The 23,141-nt window shown below is 37.4% G+C and overlaps 1 protein-coding gene and 1 long non-coding RNA gene across 3 annotated transcripts in view; one reads left to right on the top strand and one right to left on the bottom strand.

Moving 5' to 3' along the window:
- The window catches only part of LOC131277934 (uncharacterized), a 119,155-nt gene that overhangs the window by 34,687 nt on the left and 61,327 nt on the right, over positions 1-23,141 (bottom strand). The gene's annotated exons all lie outside the window — the stretch shown is intronic.
- MYOZ2 (myozenin 2) overlaps positions 16,240-23,141 on the top strand; it is a 46,562-nt gene continuing 39,660 nt past the window's right edge. The window contains exons 1-3 of one of the 2 annotated variants that reach the window (XM_004479034.4): positions 16,240-16,329; positions 16,890-16,979; positions 21,006-21,083. In XM_004479034.4, coding sequence (XP_004479091.2) covers positions 16,904-16,979; positions 21,006-21,083 — 154 coding nt within the window. In that variant the 5' untranslated portion in view covers positions 16,240-16,329; positions 16,890-16,903. The remainder of the gene's footprint in view (positions 16,330-16,889; positions 16,980-21,005; positions 21,084-23,141) is intronic. The other variant, XM_004479035.4, reaches the window with a different exon arrangement.

Here is a 23,141-nt window from a genome sequence, read left to right as displayed (position 1 = left end):
CTTACCTGTTCCTTATTATAAATGTTACACCTGTTCAATTGTAGATGTTGCAGTTTTCCCCTATTATAGATGATGTTGCAGTTCTAATAGCAAACAGCTGCTTGGTAGTTTCCAATAAATACAAGGTGGTAGGGTAAGGCTCTCAGTTCCAGAAGCTGTGAGTCCCCTGTCCCACCTTTATTTCCTCTCTCGTGTCTCTCTCTCTTTCCCTTTATTTTGTAAAGTTGTGCATTGCCTTCCCTTCGAGCAAACCTATCGCTGAGTTGATTGCAGCACTCACTGATATGAACTAAGGATAGTGAGCAGATTCATGAAGGTACAGTCTGGAAGACAGGTTGCTTGAAAATAGGAGGGGAGTAGAGATGGGTGAACCAACGCTTAAACTCTGCAGAATTTACAATTGATTGATTGTAACTGTTTGGAAATGGAGGTGATAGTGGCACAGCGATATGAATTTAATTAATAGTGCTGAAGTGTGATTGTGTAGGTGGTTGAAAGGGGAGGTTTGGCACACCCATGAGGCTAGAAGGAAAGCTAGAAAATAAATTGGGTGACTGTTTAACTCTCTGAATAGATTCTAGCAATGAAAGAACAAATATAATTGATGTGGAAGCAGTGGCCACTGGAGGTTCTGAGGTCAGGGAGAGGGAAAACAGGTGTAATATGGGGGCATTTTTAGGACTTGGGAATTGTTCTGAATGATATTCTAATAACAGATACAGGCCATTATATATCTTGCCATAACCTACAGAGTTGTGTGGGAGAGAGTGTAAATTACAGTGTGAACTATAATTCATTCTTAGTGGCAATGCTCTAAAATGGGTTCATCAATGGCAATGAATGTGCCACACTAATGAAGAATGTGGTTCTTGTGGGTAAATGTGGGCAGTGGGGGGAGCCAGGCATATGGGAATTCCCTATATTTTTTGTGTAACATTTATGTAATCTAAATATCTTTTAAAAATAAAAAAAAGAATGTTCTTACAGGATCCATAATAGTTATGTTACTAGTACAGAGTGTTACTAGTGGGGTGATATATGGGGGAAAATGCACCTAAAATATACTTCCATGGGATATGAATGTGTTTGTGTAGTCATAGATATGTTTTCTTGATAGATAGAGGTCTACATATTATCTAACAAAATATTAAACTTCTTTCCTGGGTAAGCCCTGCTAGTCTCTCAAATAAAATGGCAAAAATTTCTGGACTATATAAACAGTGCCTAAGAAAAGAAAACAGGCCTATATGCCAAGTCCCTAATCTTAATGCTTGGACTTATAAACCTTATTCCTGTGGAAAATGAAACTTAGTCTAATTATAAATAATGCCTCAGAGTTACCTCCTGAAAACCTTCTTGCTACTCAAATGTGGTTTCTCTCTAAGCCAAACTCAGGAAAAAAACACATTACCTTTCTTGTGACATGGGACATGACTCCCAGGGATAAACCTCCTCGCCCTGAGGGATTATTACCAAACACTAACCCAGAGAGTTTTTATGGTTAAGAGATTTCAACGTGAGTCAGGAGGTCATTCTGGAGGTTACTCTTATGCAGGTCTCAGACAGATTTCACTAACTGTCACAGCAAACAAAGCCACAAACAAGAACGCTCCTGAGGACTCTAGGGACATCCAGATACCGGAGGCAAGGCACACAGACTCATGAAATCAACACTCCTTCAGCAGACCCTATTTAGGAATATATGATAATCTATTTCTTCAGTATGACATAGTTATACTCATTTATAATTCCCCTACTCATGATTCTTCTACTCCTTTTATTTGAACCTGTAATTCCCAATATATCCTTCAGAGACTCAAACCTTTAGATTGTTCATATGCCGGTTGAGCCCTGAATCTCAGCAGAGTTTCAGCCAACCCTACTCTCCAGCTTATTGGATTCACTCAGGACAAACTAACAAAAGGATGATGATGGACAACACCCATCCCAAAAAACAGAGAGTATCTACAACTGCAAGCAAGACAGATCCATCCATCTGCCCCATGGGATCTAGGTCCCTTCTTAGTCAGACTCAGAGTGGGCATCACCATCCCCAAATCCTCAAGATTGAAGAATGAACAATCATAAGGAGGGAATGCAACTATGCACTAAAGTAAACTTATTATTATTATAGCAATGGATAAACTTGTGACATTGATATAAAGGCAGTGACTCAAAAAGAAACAAAAAATCTTAATAAACCAATAACTAGGAAAGAGGCTGAATCAGTCATCAAAATCATTCCAAAAAAGGAAAGCCAGGGAAGCAGAGGTGGCTCAACTGATAGAGCATCTGTCTACCATACGGAGGGTCCAGGGTTCGATCCCCAGGGCCTCCTGACCCGTGTGGTGAGCTGGCCCATGTGCAGTGCTGCTGCACACAAGGAGTGCTGTGCCACACAGGGGCACCCCTGTGTAGGGGTCCCCATGAGGAAGGACTGCGCCCCATAAGGAGAGCCACCCCGTGTGAAAAAGGTGCAGCCTGCCCAGGAGTGGCACCACACACATGGAGAGCTGACACAGCAAGATGACACAACAAAAATGAGACACAGTTTCACAGTGCTGCCAAATAATACAAGCAGACACAGAAGAACACACAGCGAATGGACACAAAGAGCAGACAATGGAGGGGAAGGGTAGAGAAATAAATAAAAATAAATCTTAAAAAAAAAAAGGAAGCCCAGCACCAGATGGCTTCACTGGGGAATTTTACTAAGCATTCCAAGAGAAATTAACACCAGTCCTTCTCAAAGTCTTCCAAAAAATTGAAGAGAAGGGAATTCTCCCTAATTCATGCTATGAGGCCAACACTATCCTCATACCAAAGCCAGATAAATATACCACAAGAGTAGAAAATTGCAGACTAATATTACTTATGAGTATAAATGTAAAATCCTCAACAAAATACTAGCAAACCAAATCCAACAGAACATTAAAGAAGTATACTATATAAAGCACATTAACTATTAACTAGAGTCTGTGGTTTAATTTAGGGTTCACTGCTTATTTTTATCTCGGGTATGTAGGGCAATTCAACATAAGAAAATCAATTAATGTAAATACACCACATTAAATACTGAAAGGGGGAAAAAGCACATAATCATCTCGATTGACACAGAAAAAGTTTTCCAAAAATCCAGCAACCATTTTTTATAAAAACACTTAGGAAACTAGAAATAGGAAGAAACTTCCTTAACATGATAAAAGGCATACAAGAAAACCCCACAGCAAAAATCATACTTTGTGGTGAGAGCCTGAAACCTTTCCCTCGAATACCTGGAACAAGGCAAGGTTGCCCACTGTCACCACTGTTATTCAACATTGTACCAGAAGTTTTGGACAGAGCAATTAGGCAAATAAAAGAAATAAAATACTTCCAAATTGGAAAGGAAGAAATAAATCTTTCCTTACTTGCAGATGACATGTTCTTATAAACAGATATCCAAAAAAATACATACAAAACTCCAAAAGCTAGTAAATGAATTAATCAAATTGGCAGGGAACAAGATCAATACCCAGAAATCAGCAGTGTTTCTATATACTAGTAATGAACAATTAAAAGAAGAAATGAAGAAAAAAATTCCATTTACAATAGTAGCTAAAAAAAATCAAATATCTAGGAATAAATCTAACCAAGGCCGCAAAGGGCTTGTACACAGAAAACTACAGCACATTACTAAAGGAAATCAAAGACCTAAATAAATGGGAGGACATTCTGTGTTCATGGATTGGAAGACTAAATATTATTAAGATATTAATTCTATCCAAAGCAGCAGTGTACAGATTCCACGCAGTCCCAAACAAAATTCCAATGACCTCCTTTCCAGATATGGAACAGCCAATAATGAAATTTAAATGAAGGGTAAGGGGCCCCAAGAAGCCAAGGCCATTTTGAAAAAGAAGAATGAAGTTGGAAGACTCACACTTTTCAAACTTAAAATTTATTAAATAGCCACAGTAATACATTTTACCAGGGGATAGGGTGGTAAAGAATAGAGAGTTAAGGCTTAAAATCTATAGTTTCTGTTTGGGATGGTAGAAAATTTGTTAATGAATGGTGGTAATGGTAATACACATTATGAACATAATTAAGAGCACTGAATTATATTTGAGTGTGGTTAAAGGAGGAATGTTAAGTTGTCTATATGTCACAAGAATAAAATTTTTAAAAATCCATGGAATTGTACAACATAAACAGTGAACCCTAAATTAAACCACTTACAATAGTTAATAGTTAATGTGCTTTCATCAGTTGTAACAAATGGGCCACACCGAAGTGTTAATAATAGAGTAGAATATGAGAATCCTGTATTTTATACATGACTGCCCGGTACACCCACAACTCCCTAATTAAAAAAAAAAAACAGAAAATGAAAGAAATTAGCCTCAAAAATAACTACCAAAGATGAACAATCAGAATATATGCAATGTCTCCTGAAAATCAAGATAAAGAAAACAAATAGCCAAATAGAAAAATCATGACCTATGAGAGATTTCTCACAAAAGGCTATCTAATTGTCCAGTCAACATTGGAAAAGAGGTTTGATATCATTTTAATAAACAAGAAAATGAAAGTGAAACCACAAGATACTATTTTAGACCCACTTGATAGGTAAAAATGTTAAAATCTAACATACCAATTTTTATTGAGGATGCAGAACATAGTAGAACTCTTATGCACTGCTAATAGGAAAATAAGTTGGGACAGTCACTACAACCCATCAACGTAACTCCTAGGATTATGCCTCAGAGAAGCCCAGGAGACATGTACAAGAGTGTTGATCACAGCACTGCCTCAGTGGAGAAAACAAAACAAATATCTATTAATAATAGAATGGCTTAGTCAAGTGTGGTATATTCATACAGTGGAGTAGCATGCAGTAGTAAAATGAATAAACATCAGCTATACATTCCATGGATGAATCTTAGAAACATTTTTCACTGAAAAAAACCATGGTGCAGAAGAATATATACAATTAGTTAATATTTGATAAAGTTCAAAATAACCAAAATTAAGCTACATAGCTTAATAATACATACATATTCATTGTAAAAGCCATAAAGAAGACCTAGAAAATGATTCAGAAATATTTATTATAGTGAGTATTTCTACCATTATCGCAGCTTAAAATTTTGCATGTCCTGTTGTACAGACTTCTCAGCTGGGTGCATTTTCAATTTATAAGCATATTTGAAGCTGATTAATGACTTTTGCCTTTTCTGAAGGTATCCCTGCACAGATGGACTAGTACTCCTTTTGATGAGAATAGGTATTCAGCTTCTTGCCTTTTTATTTTACCTTCAAATAAAATAACAGAAAAGTATCACCTGCTGAGTGCTGGCAATGTGCCAGGCACAGCAACCAGGGAAAAAGAGGTAAAAAAACTTCCCCATGTTTCAGGCCAGTAAGCTGAGAATCTGAAAGATTAAGTGACTTGGGAAGCGGAAGTGGCTCAACTGATAGAGCATCCACCTACCATATGGAGGGTCCAGGGTTCGGTAACCAGGGCCTCCTGACCTGTGTGATGAGCTGGCCCACGGGCAGGGCTGCTGCACGCAAGGAGTGCCGTGCCACACAGAGGTGTCCCCTGCATGGGGGAGCCCCATGTGCAAGAAGTGAGCCCTACAAGGAGAGCCACTCCTCATGAAAAAAGCACAGCCCACCCAGGAGTGGCACTGCACACACAGAGCGCTGACACAGCAAGATGACACAACAAAAAAGAGATGCAGTTTCCCAGTGCTGCCTGACAATGCAAGTGGACACACAGCGAATGGACACAGCAGACAACGGGGGGGGGGGGGGGGGGGGGGCGGGGGGGGAGGGTTGTTAATAAATAAAATAAATCTTTAAAAAAAAAAGATTAAATGACTTGCTCAAGGTTGAATAACTAATGAATGTTTGAACCCCATGGAAAAGAAAATGTTATTTCCTTTCAATTACAAAAGACAATGTCTTTAATTTGGCTCCTACCAGAGAACTCAATCTTGAACTGATTGTCATTCACATCCTACCAAAAGAAGCATTGAGACAGCTGAAAATGAAGAAGAAATCTAAGACACTTGATAAGCATTCATCCTTTTAGATTCTGTATTTCAATGCCAGTATCATATTAGGTTCTATATAAAGTGGTATATTTGGATAGCATTGACTTAATTTCCTAGAGAAATGCCTTCAGTAATTTTTGTTTTAAACTCAGCTACACAGAACTGAGTTAATCACACTCTGTTCATAGAATATTTTTACTCTTGGTCCATGCAAATCCTCTTCTTATTTTATATATTTCTTATATCTCTAGCCCCTCTGCCACATAGTTGTCAGGCTACTTTCCAAAAATACTCTCCACCACTACAATTCTACCATTTATGCATGAGGATTTCCATTTACTCCCATCCTCACTAGCAATTAGTAATGTCCAATTGTTTTCCTCCAATTGCTAAGTGGTATCTCATTGCTGGCTTTCATTGAATTTATTATGTCTTTGGCTTTGATAGAGAGTCAGAACACTTCTGCACCTTCTTCAGAAATTCTCTGGAGAACATTGCCCATTATGTTACTGAATACACGTTACTCAATAATTCACGTGATATTTTGTCTAATGTTTAATAAGATTTTTTAAAAAAATGATTCTCTTCCTGAATCAGTATGCTTTGTTCACCATGGAATAAATGCTCAAAACTCTTTTCTTCTTTACTTCTCCTGTCAAAAATATGGAATAACAGCTTTTTAAACGAGGCATTGAGGGTCTAAAGGGAAAGCTGTAAATCACATCTTCTTACACATCCTTCGCCCCAATTGTACTATGAATTCCTCAAACACAGGAACCACATGTTACTCATTTCCATATATGCCTATCATTTGCATGACCTGAAGGGACCCCAATAGCATGTACATTCTACTGTGCTATCTAGGGATGTTTCCACACTTCTACTTAGGAGGGAACTGGAGGGAAATTTGAGGGAACAGTGTCCTGAACACTTATCTTGAAGCAACATTCTGATAGCAAGCAGACAGTTTTTGCTTAGATTGTATTTATTTCGTTCACTCATACATTTATTTAAAAAACATTGATTGATTGCCAATTACATGTGAGACACTATTCTTGATACTGGTGACACAGCAGAAAACAAAACAGACAATAAACCATGCCTGTTGGTATGTGGTATGTGAGATAGTGATAACCATTATGGAGAAAAATAAATCAGAGAAAGAGGTGCTGAATTTTTTAACAGGGTAGTCAAGGAACACATCATAGAGAAGGTGGTACTTGAATAAAGAACTGAAGGTGGTTTGGGAAACAGCTGTGTAGATATCTGGAGGAAAGTGTTTCAGGCACAGGGAATAGCCTGGAATGTTTGAAAAAAGCAAAGATGCCAAGGGGGCTAGAGTGGCTTGAGCAAGAGAGATTAGAAGGTGTGGTAAACTGTGAATGCAATGAACACCACCGAATTGTATGCTTGAACATGACTAAAATGGGAAATTTAATGTTGTTTATATGTTACCACAATAAATTTTTAAAAAATAAAAGACTAAAGAGAAAAAACAGTACAGAAAATGTGGCCAGAGAATTATCAGGTGGTAAGATTGTGTAAGACATAAAAGACCATTACGGGGACTGGCTTTTACGCTGGACATGCTAGGAGTCACTGGAGCATTTTGAGCAGAGGAGTTAAACTGCCTGATTTAAATTTTCTTAAAGGTCGTGACTATCTCTTGGAAGTAACCTGATACATGTGGAAATAGAAGATCAGTTTGGAAGCAATTCCAACAATCTCTACAAGAGAAATGGATCAGAGTGGTAAGAGTCTTTGAAGCCATCAAAATCACATCCAGGATTTGCTGATGGATTTCCTAATCAGAATTGATAAGGAATATGAAAGAAAGAGGAAAGAATGAGAGAAAAATGAATGTGGACATAAAAGAGAAGAGATCCAAAGACTGAGCCCCGTGGTATTTCAATGTTAAGAGCTTGTGTTGCTAAGTAGGAACCAGAAAGACACTCTCATCCAGTCTCAAGTCTTGAAGTATCATATAGCTGACTAATCTCAATTTTATATCTCTATCCCAGATTTCTTGCCTGAAATTTAAACATACCCAATTGGCTGTTTCTCTTCTCTCCACTTGGATGTCTAAAAGACAGTTCAAAATTAACACATTCAAATTTGAGCATAAGGCATTCCCCCCCAAAAGCCAATTCTCTTACAGTCTTTGGGATCTCAAAGGATGACTATTCTATTCTTCCAGTTTTGTAAGGTCCCAAACTTGAAGTCATTTCTATGTTGTTCACTATATCCAATCCATCAACAAATCCTTTGGCTCTACCTTCAAAATTTATCCAGAATCTCACCACCTCTTAACACCTTCACTGCTAACCACCCTATCAAGCCATCACCACCTCTTGCCCAGATTATGCAACAGCCTTCTACATGTTCTCCCTGCTTCCACTTTTGCCACACATATCTATTCTCCATAGAACAACCAGAGTAATCCTATTATAACTGAAGTCATGTGACATTTCTCTGGACAAAACTCTCTAACAGCTTCTTATCTTAGTATAAAACCAAAGTCCTTACAGTGGCTGTTGAGGCCTATATTACTTCCCTGTTGAATCTCTTAAAGTCTCTCTCCCATACTTCACTGCTTTAGTCACACTAGCCTCTTCACTTTTTTGTTTGTTTGTTTGTTTGTTCACCAACAGGAATTTATTGGCTCATGGTTTCAGAGGCTAGAAGGAAGGCTGACAATCTTTGGGGTTCCTTGTTCTTCACTTTAAAAAACATGCCAGGCGTGCTTCCACCTCAGAGCCACTGCACTTGTACCTTCCTCCTGGGATGTACTTTTCCTACTATATCCTCATGCTTTGCTCCTACATTTTTTCAGATCTTTATTCAAATTTCAGCTTTTCAGTGAGGCCTTCTTTGGCCACCCTACCTAAAAATCACAATTCCTCCGCCCAACTGCTTCCTGCTTTATTATTTTCCTAGTACTTAACATTATCTAACATAGAGTATATTTTACTTGTTTTTCTTATTTATTTCTTGTCTCTCCCACTAATATGCAAAGTTTACCATGATGGGAAGTTTTAAAAATTTTATTTACTGCTCATTATCTAGAATAATGCTAACTATATGACAGTTGCTCAATAAATACTTGTTGAATGAAGGAAATGAGAAGGAGCACAGGAAGGTATCCAGGAGTATAGGGTTTCCTGGAAACGTTTTAAGAAACAGGGACTATTGAAGATACTTATTTTCTTTAACTTAAGAAGTATGTGTTTATTTGAGATATGTTGAAGCTGTGTTTGCAGAGCATGCACAGCATTTTGGCTGCAAGTGGGCTGATAGAAAATAAGGGAGCTAAAGTCCCCCTAACCACCATCACTCCTTGCCCCAATACTGCATATTATAGAAACTGGCAATAAGAATGGAGAATGGAAGGTTAACCTAAAAGTGCTAAAAGGAACTAATATATATTATACCCCTTCTATGTGCCAACCAGAATGTTAGGTTATTCAACAATATCTGCCATGTGCCGACCATATCTCAGAAATTTTCTAAGCATTGGGGTTATGTGACAGTCTACTAGGAGATAAAACATTGCAGCACAGAGAGATTGAGTGCAATAAAAGATGTATTGTACATATAAACCTAATATAATGTATGCCCAGAAAAGAAAGCAGCCCAACCAAGTGCCAGCTCTGCTTGGAAATGTCAGAGAAGGTTTCAGGAAGGTGGAAATCTTTATAGAAAAGAAGCTGCATGCAAGTCAGTAGAGACTCACCAAGAGAAGGAACTCACCCATTGGGGAAAAACTATTGTTAGTAAAATTTTAGCTCTATGAAACAATTAATGTGGGTAGCGCTCTGCCTAAGAGCCTGCCAACCTCAAGCTCAAATGTGGCTTTAATATAATTGAGTCAGTCACGTAAAAGAGGCAACAGGAAAGAACAGCAAAGAGGCTGGGACTCTAGCTGCCTTTCCACTTTTGCTGCATGGTAGGGACAGAGAGGAAAGGTTGGAAGCAACATCTAGTTGTATGTCCTCTCAAAACACTTTGACTATGGCCAACATAAAACCTGGTCAGACTTGTGTCTTGAGATATAACAAATCAAGTTTTTATTCCCTCTTCCTATGTAGAAGAGGGGTGAGGTTGAGAGAGATTTCCAACTTAAAAATGACTTGATTGGATTGTAAGAGAGAAAAGGAAGAAATGAGGATTCTAGGATACCTTGCAGGGGAGATTCAGTTACATTGGGGTGACTGTATGGGTTAGTGATGCCTATATTTTCTGAGACGAGGAATTCAGGATGAGGTGCACATTTGATACAAGAGATCATGAGGGCAATTTGGGACATGTTAGTGTCACACTATTTGTAAGACACCAAAATGGAGATTCTGTAGCAATTAGGAAATGCAGATGGGAAGCCCAGGAGAGATGTGGGAGTCTGGTATCTAGAAGGTCACTTATGACTGCTTCGAAACTAGTTTCAATGAGCTAACACACTGCCTCTCCAAGACTAATGAATCAGGAAGTTGGCATTTCAGGATCTGCCCAGGTCACAGTCCCTGGTAAAGTTACTCTGGTGATGGCATGCTGGCAGGCCTCCTGGTGGGCCACCACTTGGCCCTGATGCCAAACCTTACCAAACACTTCCTTTTAGAACTTTGCAAACTTCATACTTCCCTACAACCAGGAGTTCTCTCCAGTGGTCAACCATCGATCAGGAGGCAAACCATCCTACATCTCAAATTATGATAATTTTTATTGTTTCATGCATCAATATTGGTTTGTTTTTTCAAATCTCCAAACAAGTTCAAGTTTTCTCTTCCAAAAATCCACTTTTATGTATGTGATTTGCTTTCCTTTCTAGCAACTGAACTCTCTTTTAGTTCACAGCCCTTCCTTTCAAATGCGTATTTTCCATTTGCTGCCTGCACTTCCTAAGTACTCATACTTGCCTCAAACACTTCTCTCTGGGTTCTATCACTACCACATTGCTAAATTGTCTCTGAATTCTGCCACTGACCTACTTCTTGCAAAATCCAATGACATTTTCTCATATGTCATTCTTCGTGACCTCTATGCAGAACTTGAGAGTGCCTTAAAACTCTATTTTCCCTTGTGCTTTGCTCTCCAGGATCTTTGTTGAATGTCTTTAATTTGTTCTTACTAATTCATTCATTTATTAATCAAACATTTACTAAGCACTAAATTTTTTACTCTTAAGATGTAGCAGTTTAATGAGAAAAAGTATTGGGTTTTCACATAGGTAAACTAAATGGGAAATGAGTAGGTTAGAAGTTTGTATGGTATACATAGAATCAGAATAAGAATTATTTATTCACCTCAGATTTTATTAATAACAAACATGCACTGGTAAATAACCCTCACAAAAGATATATGTTTATTGGATGCTTTATTTCTTAGCAATCTCTCTTCTTATCTATACATGTTTTGTTTATAGGTATTAATACCACTTTCAAGTTATATCCAAATCTTTCTCAGTTAAGGAACTACTCTACTTCTTCAATCTATGTGACCTTTGACATGTCACTTAACTTCTCTGTGCCACATCCATAAATGGGGACTAAGTCATTATTATTTAATATGACTTCACATATTTTGATATTATCTTTCACATATTTATGCAAAAGTAAACTTTTTGAGGAGGAGGAGGAAGATGATGATGATGATGATGATAATGGTTGTGTCAGTCCACCAAAGTACCAGAAATCTGTTGGCTTTTTTAAAGGGCATTTATTTGGGGTAAAAGCTTATAGTTCCAAGGTCATGGAAAGTCTAACTCAAGGTATCAAAGAGGTGCTTTCTCACCTAAGTTCGCTGACACATGTTGAAGCAAGATGGCAGGTGATCTCTGCAGGTTTCAGCCTTCCCCTCTGGGTTTACTCTTCTTCTTGAGGCTCTGTGAACCCAGCTTCTTACCAACCTTAGCTGCAGGCTGACATAGGACTTATCTCTAGGGCTTCCTCTATGGGTCTTGGCTCTCTCTTCCCAAGTCCACTGTAAGCTATCAGGCAAGTGGCCCACCTCTCCGTGGGGCTTAAGCTATGTGAGCCTTCTCCTTTCTGTTACATGGCAAGATCAAAAATGACAATGTTCTAACTTCTGAGTGTGTCTTCTTGAGTGAGTGTTCATTTATATCAGCTCCGGCAAGGGGGCAGGGACTCAACCTGAGTCAGGCCCTCCGAGATAGTCAAATCTGAAAACCCTCATCTTACAAGGCAATCTAATCAAAGATATCTCTGCTGAATTTAATGCAGTCAAGGGATATCACACCCAGAGGAACAGATGAGTTTACAAACACAATCTTTCTCTTTTGGGAATACATAAAATAATCTCAAACTGCCACTATGGCTAACATTTATTACACCCTTACTATGTCCCTGGTACTATGTTAAGTGCTCTATCAAACTCACTCATACAAGTCATGCTACAGCCTTACTGTCAATACTATGATTATCCTTGCTTTATAGTCCCACTCAGATACTCGTCATATGATACATGGCTATGTGGTCCAGGTTCTGTCACTAAATTTCTTGACTATACATTCCTTTAAAATCCTTATGTTTTATTTAATGAACTTTTATTTAATTAGTAATGCTATATTTATATGTAAGAGAAGGAGTCAATTTTCTTACAGGTGAAATAACTGTCAAAGAAAATGCTTTAATAGACTATAGGAAAAATACAGTCTGGCTAGATTTGTGAAAGGAAATGTGACACACTTCTGGGTAAATGTTCAGATTATGCAAGCAAAGGAAAAGTATGATTTGTGGGTTTGCTTTGGCAACTTGTTTCTTAGTATTACAGTATACAAAACTTTATTTCTTTCCAAGTTCCTAACCCTATTATGTTATCTTCTGTCCTTGACAAGCTGGCCATTGGGGTCTGCTTACCTCTTCTTTTCTCCCCAACTTACCTTACAGTTTAATTTAAGACTCAAGAAGGAAATGCTTAAGTAAAAGAAACAACTTTACAGAGGAAGATAGGTAAAACTCTGGGTTTGGATATGAATTGATTGTTTTGATAGAGTTGGATTTGTCACTTATTTTTGGCAATGAAGGTGGTAAGGGTGTTTGTGATGGTGTGGTACTTGGGCCAGGAAAGGAAGGAGCGGTCTGCACAGCAAATGGCACATGTTTCCATTTGTTTATGTTCAGCATTTTAATAACTTTAGTGTTTGTACAGCTGAAGGAAAGGAAAACACCCTGAGAATAGACACCGTGAGGAACTCTAGAAGTTTACAAACCAGAAAAACATGAGTTGGAAAAGAGCCGCAAATGTTATAAGTAAAAAGCACTTGGCCAAATAAACTTTGTGTTGGGACCTAAATTTCAGAGGACCTCAATAAGGAGCACAATTCTCAATTCCGTGCCTCTATTTTTGCTACATAGGTATCAATACAGAGATATTCAGAAGAATGGGAAGACTGAGATTTTTGCTCAACATTGTGAAAATACAAAAGATCAGGCAGAACTAATTTTTAATTCCATCTCTGTATCTCACAAGTATTTGGGGATTTTACTTAGTCTCTCAGAACCTGTTTCCTCATCTGCAAAGTGGCATGTCTTATAAGCATTAACTAAATGGGGCTGTAATTGTTCCTCTTACCACTGTTGTTGCCTTCAGGCCTTTACTATAATAAAACCAGTTGCAACTCATCTATTCTGTCTTGTTCTCTTCTTTCTCACCTGGTAAGATGATCGCTGCATCCTGCTTATATTAATAACTATTATACCTTTGCTATGGCTAGTAAGGATGTCAAATGTAGGCTGGACCCTCCTCAGTGTAGGATCATAGAAATCTTGGGTGACATTGCAAGCCAATTAGCTCTCAAAGAGAAAGCATAGGGCTTTATGCATGAGGCAAGACTCATGCATACAGAACCACCCTTGACAGCTGTGTGTTGATTACACTACATTTATCATTCTTTCAGGCAGATTCTTTCCTCCCAGAGGCAGCACCATATCTGAGGCCCTATAGGTAAAGAACTGATTGCCCTCGCAGATCTGCCACTCCACCCTGGTCTGGCAGCTGCCTGTTTGAGTTGTGTATGCACTAATCCAGAACCAAGCTTGAATAACAGTACTGTGTGTCTGCCCACCTAGCAGTCAGCTCCCACATCCTGGGCCTCCCCGGATCCTGCCCTAATCTCTTACTGCCCACAGCCCCCTAATATAGACCATAAATTAGAAGAGGAGAAACACAGAATTTTTTTAAAGAGTGCCCAGTTAGAGGAAAATCAATGTGGACCTTGTTTAGCACTTGGCTTAAGTGCTCATGTTTACCACTGTCTAAATACAGTTGCCTCTCATGAGTCCTCACGATGTGGATTTTTGTTTGGCAGTAATGTGGCAGTAAAATTCACCTTATTTAATCCTCTTTTTTTTCTCTTAGCAAATGCTGAAGGAGTTGGAAATGCAACTGTGGTTAACCCTGGCAGTGCAAATAGTTTGGTTACAGGGTATAGGAAAGCTCTGCCTAAAACTTCTTCCTCACTAGCCTTCCCAAGTGCAAAGTTCTGCCAATAGGATCCCATTATCGTGTCAAGAAGAAAAGATCTCATCTTTTGTCTTTAGCACGAATTCGTTTAAAATACTCCCATTCCCTCCTCCTCACACCCACTGTTAACCTTGAATCTATACTTTCTCTATGAATTTGCTTATTTTAGGTATTTCATATACATGGAATCATACAATATTTTTTGTGCCTGGCTCATTTCACTTAGCATAATGTTTACTGGGTTCATCCCTAGTGTAGAAGGTATCAGAACTTCATTCTTTATTTTAATGCCTGAATTATATTCCATTGTGTGTATATACCACATTTTGTTTATCTGTTCATCTGTTGGTGAACAGGTAGGTTGTTCCTACCTTTTAGTTACTGTAAATAATGCTACTATGAATAACCATACAATTACCTGTTCAAGTCCCTGTTATCAGTCCTTTTGGATATTTGCTTAGAAATGGAATTGCTGAGTCATATGGTAAATCTACATTTACCTTAGTGAGGAACTACCACACTTTTCCACAGCAATGACACCATTTTACATTTCAACTAGCAATGCACGTAGGTTCCAATTTTTCCACATCTGTACCAACACTTATTTTCCATTTTTAAAAAATAATAGCAATCTTATTGGATGTGAAGTATTATCTCAATATGGGTTTGGTTTGCCTTCCTTAATGAAGATATTGAGCATCATTTTACGTTTTCGTTGACCAGTTGATTATCTTCTTTGGAGATATATCTATTCAAATCCTTTACCCATTTTTAAATTGGGTTGTCTTTTTATTGTTGAGTTGTAGGTAACCTTAATTTTAGTAAAAGAACAGAGAATGGCACAGGGTGATATTTTAGACAGGATGATCAAGGAAGGAATTTATGAGAAATTGATCCTTGAGTGGAGCCTAGAATGTGTGTGGCAGTAAGCCATGTCAGTAGTGGAAATCATGTTCCAGGCGGTGGGAAATAGTAAAATCAAAAACTCAGAAATGGGAACACATTTCTGTGTTCACAGACCAGTAAGAAGGCTAGCATTGCCCACCATTCAAACCTCTTATCCCATCATCCCCCAATTCAGGAATCCTTGACTTCAGACATTGAAGAGACTGGTTGGCTCTGTAGAGATTAGTCTTTACAGGGTCTCCTCAAGAAGTGGAATCTGTTTATGAGTCTAAGGTTTTATTCAGATAGATTCATGGCTTAATCTCTAATGTCTCATTTCAAAATGCTCTCCCTTTCACTTAAATATTACACATTTTTATGAACATAGCACAAATTCTCACTCTTGCTTAAGGATGTAGTGATCCACTCCACTTTTCCTTCTTTGTACTTGAAACTCCATGGAATAACCTAGCATTCTGCCTAACTCGTGTATCTCTCTTGCTTCTTAATTCAATTGTCAAGAGCATGAGAGCTACATTTTAAAAATCACTTTTAGCTACTATCTCTTCAAACAAAAGGTGCACAATAAGAACTTGCTAAATGTCCACTGAATGAACATTTCATTCAATCATCTCACAAACTAGAAACACAATGGAGAGACTCTAATCTTTCGCTATTCCTCTCTTTCGCCAGGAAGATTTGAGTAGCTAAAGTATTTGCTGCTATATATAGTCAGTTGATGTCAGCTGGATGCCAGTCTCTCCAGAAAGGCTCTTTCCCAGTTTGAGTCAGAGCTAGGGACCATGCCGACCCAGGCTCAAGGATAAAAACCATCGGGCCCAAGTGCCATCCATAGTCCATCTCCGGAGTCTTTCTTACACAAATCGGGATTCTTCCCTGCTGAAAAATACAGTTGAACAGTAAGGTGAGTATATTGCTTCCTAAAATATTTTACTTGTCAGTTGTCCAATGAGGTTCAGAGTTGTGATTCAGAAAATTGGCATTCTTTTCTATAAAGGACAGCTATTGATGCCAATACTATAATGCCACCCCCAAAGAGTTCTGGTTTAAGCTGATGTCTTTTCTTCCTTCATATGGTTTACTAGAATTGGTGTACTGTGATACTGCTGCAAATGAAGGCCAGTAAGATCTAGGAAACAATGCCATTAAAATAAACTGTGGAAAAGAGAGGGAGGGGAAAGGAGGCCGGCTCTTGCATTGCTTCTCACTGCCTGATGATCATTGTACTAATGTACAGATAAGACTGGGTCTGAAACTGAGATTATCACCCTCTGTTCACTGTGACATTGCCTGTCTGAATAACAAACTCTGTCACCAGGCAAGGGGTACATGTTAAAGACTTTCAGTAGAAGGCAACGATAAATTCTTAATAGAGAACAAAGACACTCTCTCAAAAGGATGATTAGAAAATACTCCAAATGAATTCCTCACATTGCCTCAATAATGTCCCTTTATTTTTAACAGGGAACAAAAAAACCATGCTATCATATAATACCATGGTGAAGCAGAGGAAAGAGCAAGCATCAGCCATCATGAAGGAAATCCATGGAAATGGTATCAGTTCATTAAAAATCGTTCTTAGCATTAATGTAGCTCAGATCCTTCCTAACATTATGTAATATTCTAGAGTTTACATCCTTTAAACTCTTGCTGTTCTGTCATAACAAAGCTAGAGCTCTAGGGTGTGTAGAAAAGCCTATGGTAACTAATCCTTTTGTAGTCATCCTTTTTCATTTGGAAGCTATTTTCAGATGAACAACTGCTCTACAGGAATGAAGCAATCTGACAGCTGATGTACATTCTGCATGGTTTGCCTTTCATATTAAAAGTTAATATCACTCTCAATTCTATATATTTGTTTGGACAGACTTCATATAATCTCATCTTCATTGATTGCCCATATGGTCCATCTTGGTTTATTTTATTTTATATTTCATAAATCATTCAAAACATGTTCTACACTTCCTTCTACAGAAGCTGCTAATTAAGTTGGAATTCGTACCCATTGCTTTTCTAATTAGATGCAAATTGATAACCCACTGTCTTTTTTTCTCTAAATTCTACTAAATAACTCTAGAAAACTTTATATGTGACATTTTGATTGCTCTAAAGGAAATTCAACTCTATTCATGAGCAAAGAGCCATCATCAATTTTAAAAGTTAAGTAGAATATCCAGACCAGATCCTTTTAAGGGGAGATTTGAGCTATTTCAGATATATTTGTGGGGATTTTCAGGTTTCAGGAAATTTTCAATTTTGCCTCATTGGCAAGGTATTCAACATTTTACCTTATCAAAATTGGACCTAGAAGCATGAGATCTGGTAAGAGCAGCAGGCAGCAGGATGAATATCTTGTTCCATTCACCTTTCATATAGCAAGCTGAACGCAACAAATCAAAATGGGTTTAGATCATCCCCCAATCCCACCCTCTGAATAGGCATTTCTAAAGGGTCCTGTTGCTAAAATTTATTTCCTATTTTCTGGAATACAAAATTACCATCCTGGATTCAACTTGTTTCCTATGTTTTACCATGTTGTCAAATTAGCTTGAAATAAAATGAGAATAATTCTGAACCAGATTCCAGAACTGAATTAAACCAATCCAAAAATTCCAAAATTTATGTTTCCTTTAAATTTATTTTGCTTTTTTTGGTCTTTCCTGTTTCAGTAGTTTACATAAAATTGTTTTTATGTAAGGCAAAAACCAATCAGGTGGATTTCAGACCAAATCATTTACCTTAAGACTGGGCTTTTGATAAGTTATTTTCTAATTGCCAGGAGCATAAGCATCACAATCAAAATCAATTAATATATTAATTCCCATTCTAAATCCAGTATTAGATCCTACTCTGTGTTGTTCCTAAGGCAGAACTTTAATGGTCAGAATACCATTTTTCTTTTCTTTCTCCTTTAATCATAATTTTTAAAAAATAAAATATAAATAAAAACTATGACTATATTCCTAAAAAAAAAGCTTCTCTAACCACCAAGTAAAGTCTGGCCAAGTAAAGTCTGTTGGAGCCTGCCCTCCTTCTCAGGGCACTGGAAGACTTCCAGCCACCTTAAGTGCAATCACATGTTCTGCCTTTGTTTGGATGTCAACTATTCCAGATAACACAGGGATAACATGGAGCTGTTTAAAGGCATGGTGTTTAGAGGTATAGAACTGGGGCATTACTGTTTTAAGGATGCAAAAACGAGATGTTGGTTTCAGAGAAATCTGCTTGGGAATAATCCTCCAAACTCTCACACTTCCCAGCAGTTAAATCTTAGATAATTTAGGCTAAAGTCTGCAGTTGCTTTGATCTTAATTATAAGACTAAATAAGTCAATTTTGGACTGGATTGTCCTTCATGGAAATGAATTTAGAAGAATGTTTTTAAACATCTTTTCTCTCTCCTTCTCCCTTTATATATCAGGATTTTCTTTCAGTATTGTAACTCACCTGTTATTTAATATAAATACTTATTGTTATTATTATTATCTTAATTAATATCACTTTCCAAAAAGCTTTTAGCCTGGAAAAGAATGAAATATGGCAATAAAACGGCTAAAGGAGCTGTCTTCTAAGCTTAAGCTAAATTCATTTCAGCTCTTGGAGTTGAGAATCTACAAAAGGTTGTTAAGTCTTTGAGATGATTCAGTAGGAAAATATAATAACCAAAAAAGGATAGTTTCATATAACAGCACTCATTCCATCCAAAGGAGAATTAATGTGAAAGAATTACTGAGAAATCCTATCTAAGCAGGTTACAGTGCTAACTGGATAGAAGGAGTAAAAAGGTGGGTAACTTCTAGTTGCTACAAGCTACACCCAAATTGCTGTTCATTACAGAGCCAATCATTATTTTGTGGTGTCAAGTTATGGACCAGGAGCAAATATAATACACTCCAAGAAAATGATAAAAAGCATCCTCCTAGTACTAAAGCTATATAAGCTCATACAGACCATCCTTATCATCATATCACGATCACCATCATCATATCAATAGCACAGGTGTTGGTAGTTGCTGTCTTGTATTATAATTGTGATACAAAACCTCTATGCTTATTATACGGAAGTATCTGAGCCTTTGTTGTTCTCATCTAACAAGTGCTAGTCTAAAAAACAAAACACAAATATATTTGCCATTATCTGTGCATGAAGTAGGTATGAGGGTAAGAAGATGGTTTATAACAGTCCCTTGCCCAGCAGAGCTGCTCAGTTTACCCGAAGCCTGCACTTATTCTCCAGTCCTAATCTTACTCAGTCTCTCATTTGAAACTTGAAGACTAAAAGGAGAGAGAGAAATGGGGAGGCTAAAAAGATAGGAAGTAATAAGCTGACAGAGAAAAAGAAAGGGGGGAATAAGAAAAGAGTAAGAAGAGGCATTCTAGAGCAATTGGCATCTGTCCAAAAATGGTTGGGGGAAAAGGAGTAGGTCCCCTGACCTTGAGCACATGTATTGCTGACAGTTTAATGTAAGAACTTCAGAAAAAGAAAGACCACAGTGCCTCATAAGGCTGCTTCATTTACCCAAAAATGTCCTCAAAATACAAAACAAAAGCAAAAACAACAACCACACCTAGGCTTTTTTTGGTGTTGTTTTAAAAATATTTTTTGCTTGTTTTTTCTCCTCATGACTGGTGAGCAGCTCTCCCCTGCACACTGAAGAAACTGGGCAGATTGTTTTTGTAATTTCAGGAAGAAAGTTTTGCTCTGTGGTCTGAAAACAGGAAGCACAGGCTCTAAATGGAGTGCTGCTACTGATAGGGTACCAGGAGGCTCGGTTTCCAGGATAGACATCAGATTCCTCATCTGAAACTGAGGAACGCTGGATTTGCTGGCATATCCAACTCTAAAATTCCATCATTCTAATTTACTCTGCTATATGCTGAAGTCAAACATCAGAGTGTTTGAGATTCTCCACCAGTAACAAAGAAATTTATAATATTGACATAAATTACAAGGGTGCTTAAAAAGTACAGAGTATGAATTCTACACCTTTAGATGAAACAGTCCATAAAGACCCCTTTACTTTTCTTGTACAAGCATAACTTAAACTATAATAGATCAAATTATCAACCTCAAAGTGAGGAATCCAGGGAAGCAAAAAAGTTTGGCAGACAGAAAGAACATAACCTAATGGTTAAGTGCACAGGGTTTTGGGATTACTTTTCTTTTGTTTAGTTTAAATTTTCACATTAACATTCTCATTGCCTTAAGAAAAAGCAGAGGATAAGAGTAAATAGGAGAAATAAGGCCAGGCAAAATAGGTGTGTTACAATAATTGGAATTATAATTACTGGGGGTATGGCCCCTCAAATGTTTACATTCATTAAGCAGTAGTTGCGACCAACTGTAAAGGTGATTCTTCACAATTCCCATTCACGAAATTGTTCACGAAGGTTAAATAAAATGAATGGGGAGAGGAGGGACTTGAATTACCTGCATTAATATTTATTTGGGGGGCTGCTCTTTAAATAATTTTATTTTCCCTTTCTTTGATTGCACTAAAAACTCTTATATGTTCTCCTGGAACAATCATTTTAATCCTCAAATTACTTGTTTTTAATATATGGGTTATCTTTACGAACAGAATGCCCTGATGTAAGGTCATTTATGCATGGGACCAATGATTCACAAATGTTAATTATTCTTCAAAACAGCTTTGCAAGTAAGTTCTCTGGAATCTTTGAAAGAATTACTGCTGTAGTGTTTATGGTATTTTAATAGACTCAAATGAACCTCTAGTCACCAATTTAGATTATGGCCTTTTTGTTTGCATTAGCATCTCTGATCTGAAAAAAAAAAGTTTGATTTTCTCTTCAGGTTGTATTAAACTAAATTGCTTATTTACCATATTATATTTTGTTCTAAGTAGTTAAGATCTGAACGAAAAAAAAAGACACAAATTTAAGAAAATGATTAAGTCTTGCTTTACTCCAGAAGAACTGGAGTGTAGGAGAGGATGGGGTGCTTGTACAGTATTACCTCTTATATAATACTCATAACAATATGTATTTACTTTCCTAATCGCATGTTTCTAAGCCCAGATGTGATTCTTTATTATTGAAATGACATTCTTTTAATGTTCAGTATTACCTTAAATTTATGTGTGTGTGTGTATATATATATTTTTTTAATGAAAGATGATTTTCTTATTGTGTGCCTCCTCTCTGTGAACTGTGGGGAATATTGAGTCACTCCAGGGAGTACTAATTCATCACAGAGTGAGTGTCTAAGATGGAGATGGAAAGGGAAAAGAGTGATGCTAAGGGCAAAGAGAGTTTTCATGGAATCTTTGGAAAAGTAGTAGAGGGTTTTATTGGTTATATTTCTTGGAATTTTGTGGAAAAATACTAATGATTTAAGCTTATACTAAGTAGAAATCGATCAGGTTTATAATCATTCCCTTGGTCTTACTTAAAATTAGAAGGAACTTTGTTTAAAGAATGTGTGTAGGGAAGCGGCTGTGGCTTAAGCAAATGAGGAGTTCCCATTTACCATATAGAGCACCCCGGTTTGATCCCTGGGACCTCCTGGCATCCCAGACTTGCGGTGGAGAGGCTCAGGCCCCCGCGTCAGCAAAGAGAGGTGCAGGGCCCTGCGCAGTGATGTGATACACACACACACAAAACAATACCACCAGATAGGGGGGAAAAAACCAAAATGTGTGTAAATAAGTTTTATTTCGAGAAAATTAATAGATTAACCACAAAAATTAGTTGCTAGAAAACGTTTGCCTGTTTAGTTTTGTTTTTGAAAATTGGAGTACTCCCATATCTTGTGAGTTTGCAGATTTTTAAAGCCTGCCATAGATTTCTAAATGTTTAATAAGGCTCTCCAGAAGTTCATCACCTTCATTTTCTCGGTTACCTTTTTCATTCTAGTAGGTTCTAAATGTCCATACAATAAAATAGATGATTCTTCCAATTTGTGTAATTCAATACATCGGTAATCTCATTTCTTAGTCTCTTTTCATGTTCGACCTTTTCTGCTCTCCTTAACTAAACAACTAACTAACAAAGGGGGCTCCAACAAGCAATTCTAGAACGAATATACCAAAACTCCAAGTGGGAGCACAATGTGAGGTTAAGCTTATGTTCATGGGCTGGATCGCCAATATATTTTAGTTCCAGTTATCCCAATTGAAAGACTCCATAGGTATAAAGTAACCCTGCAAGTCTCTTTCATCCATCTAGCAGGTAGACAAAAGGGCTTATATCTCACTCCATAAATATTTGTATTTATTTCATGGAGAAGACTTTTTGCTCTATCAATTATCACAAATTCCAAAGCTGAAATCTACAATTATTACATAGATAGATAGATAATAATAAAAAGAATGAGCAAATTTTAGTTAACTGAGTTCAGAGTGTTAACCTTTGAAATAATTGTGAAAAATTATGTTTCCTTTTGGATTATTTTAAATCCAGCATCTTCTCATAAAATGATTCACAGAAGTAAGGTTTGAAGGAGGAACTGATCACATTTTCAAAGACCTCTGATATTCTCCAAAGAAAATGCAAATTTCCATCAGGTTTCTGGAAATCATGATGTGTCTCTGCAGTATGAAAGGTGGAAGGAAAACATACCCAAAAAATGGAAATATTTGCATTTTTAATGTAGGATTTTACATCTGAATTCTTTCTCAGAACACCAGTAACAAAACTACTGAGAAAGAATGCTGTTAACAATACTTAATATTTCTAGTGGATTCAGACTTGGGTGT

Source organism: Dasypus novemcinctus, chromosome 1, assembly GCF_030445035.2.
Source record: "Dasypus novemcinctus isolate mDasNov1 chromosome 1, mDasNov1.1.hap2, whole genome shotgun sequence".
In the NCBI taxonomy this organism is placed as follows: Eukaryota; Metazoa; Chordata; class Mammalia; order Cingulata; family Dasypodidae; genus Dasypus; species Dasypus novemcinctus.
This window is presented reverse-complemented; position numbering and strand designations above follow the sequence as displayed.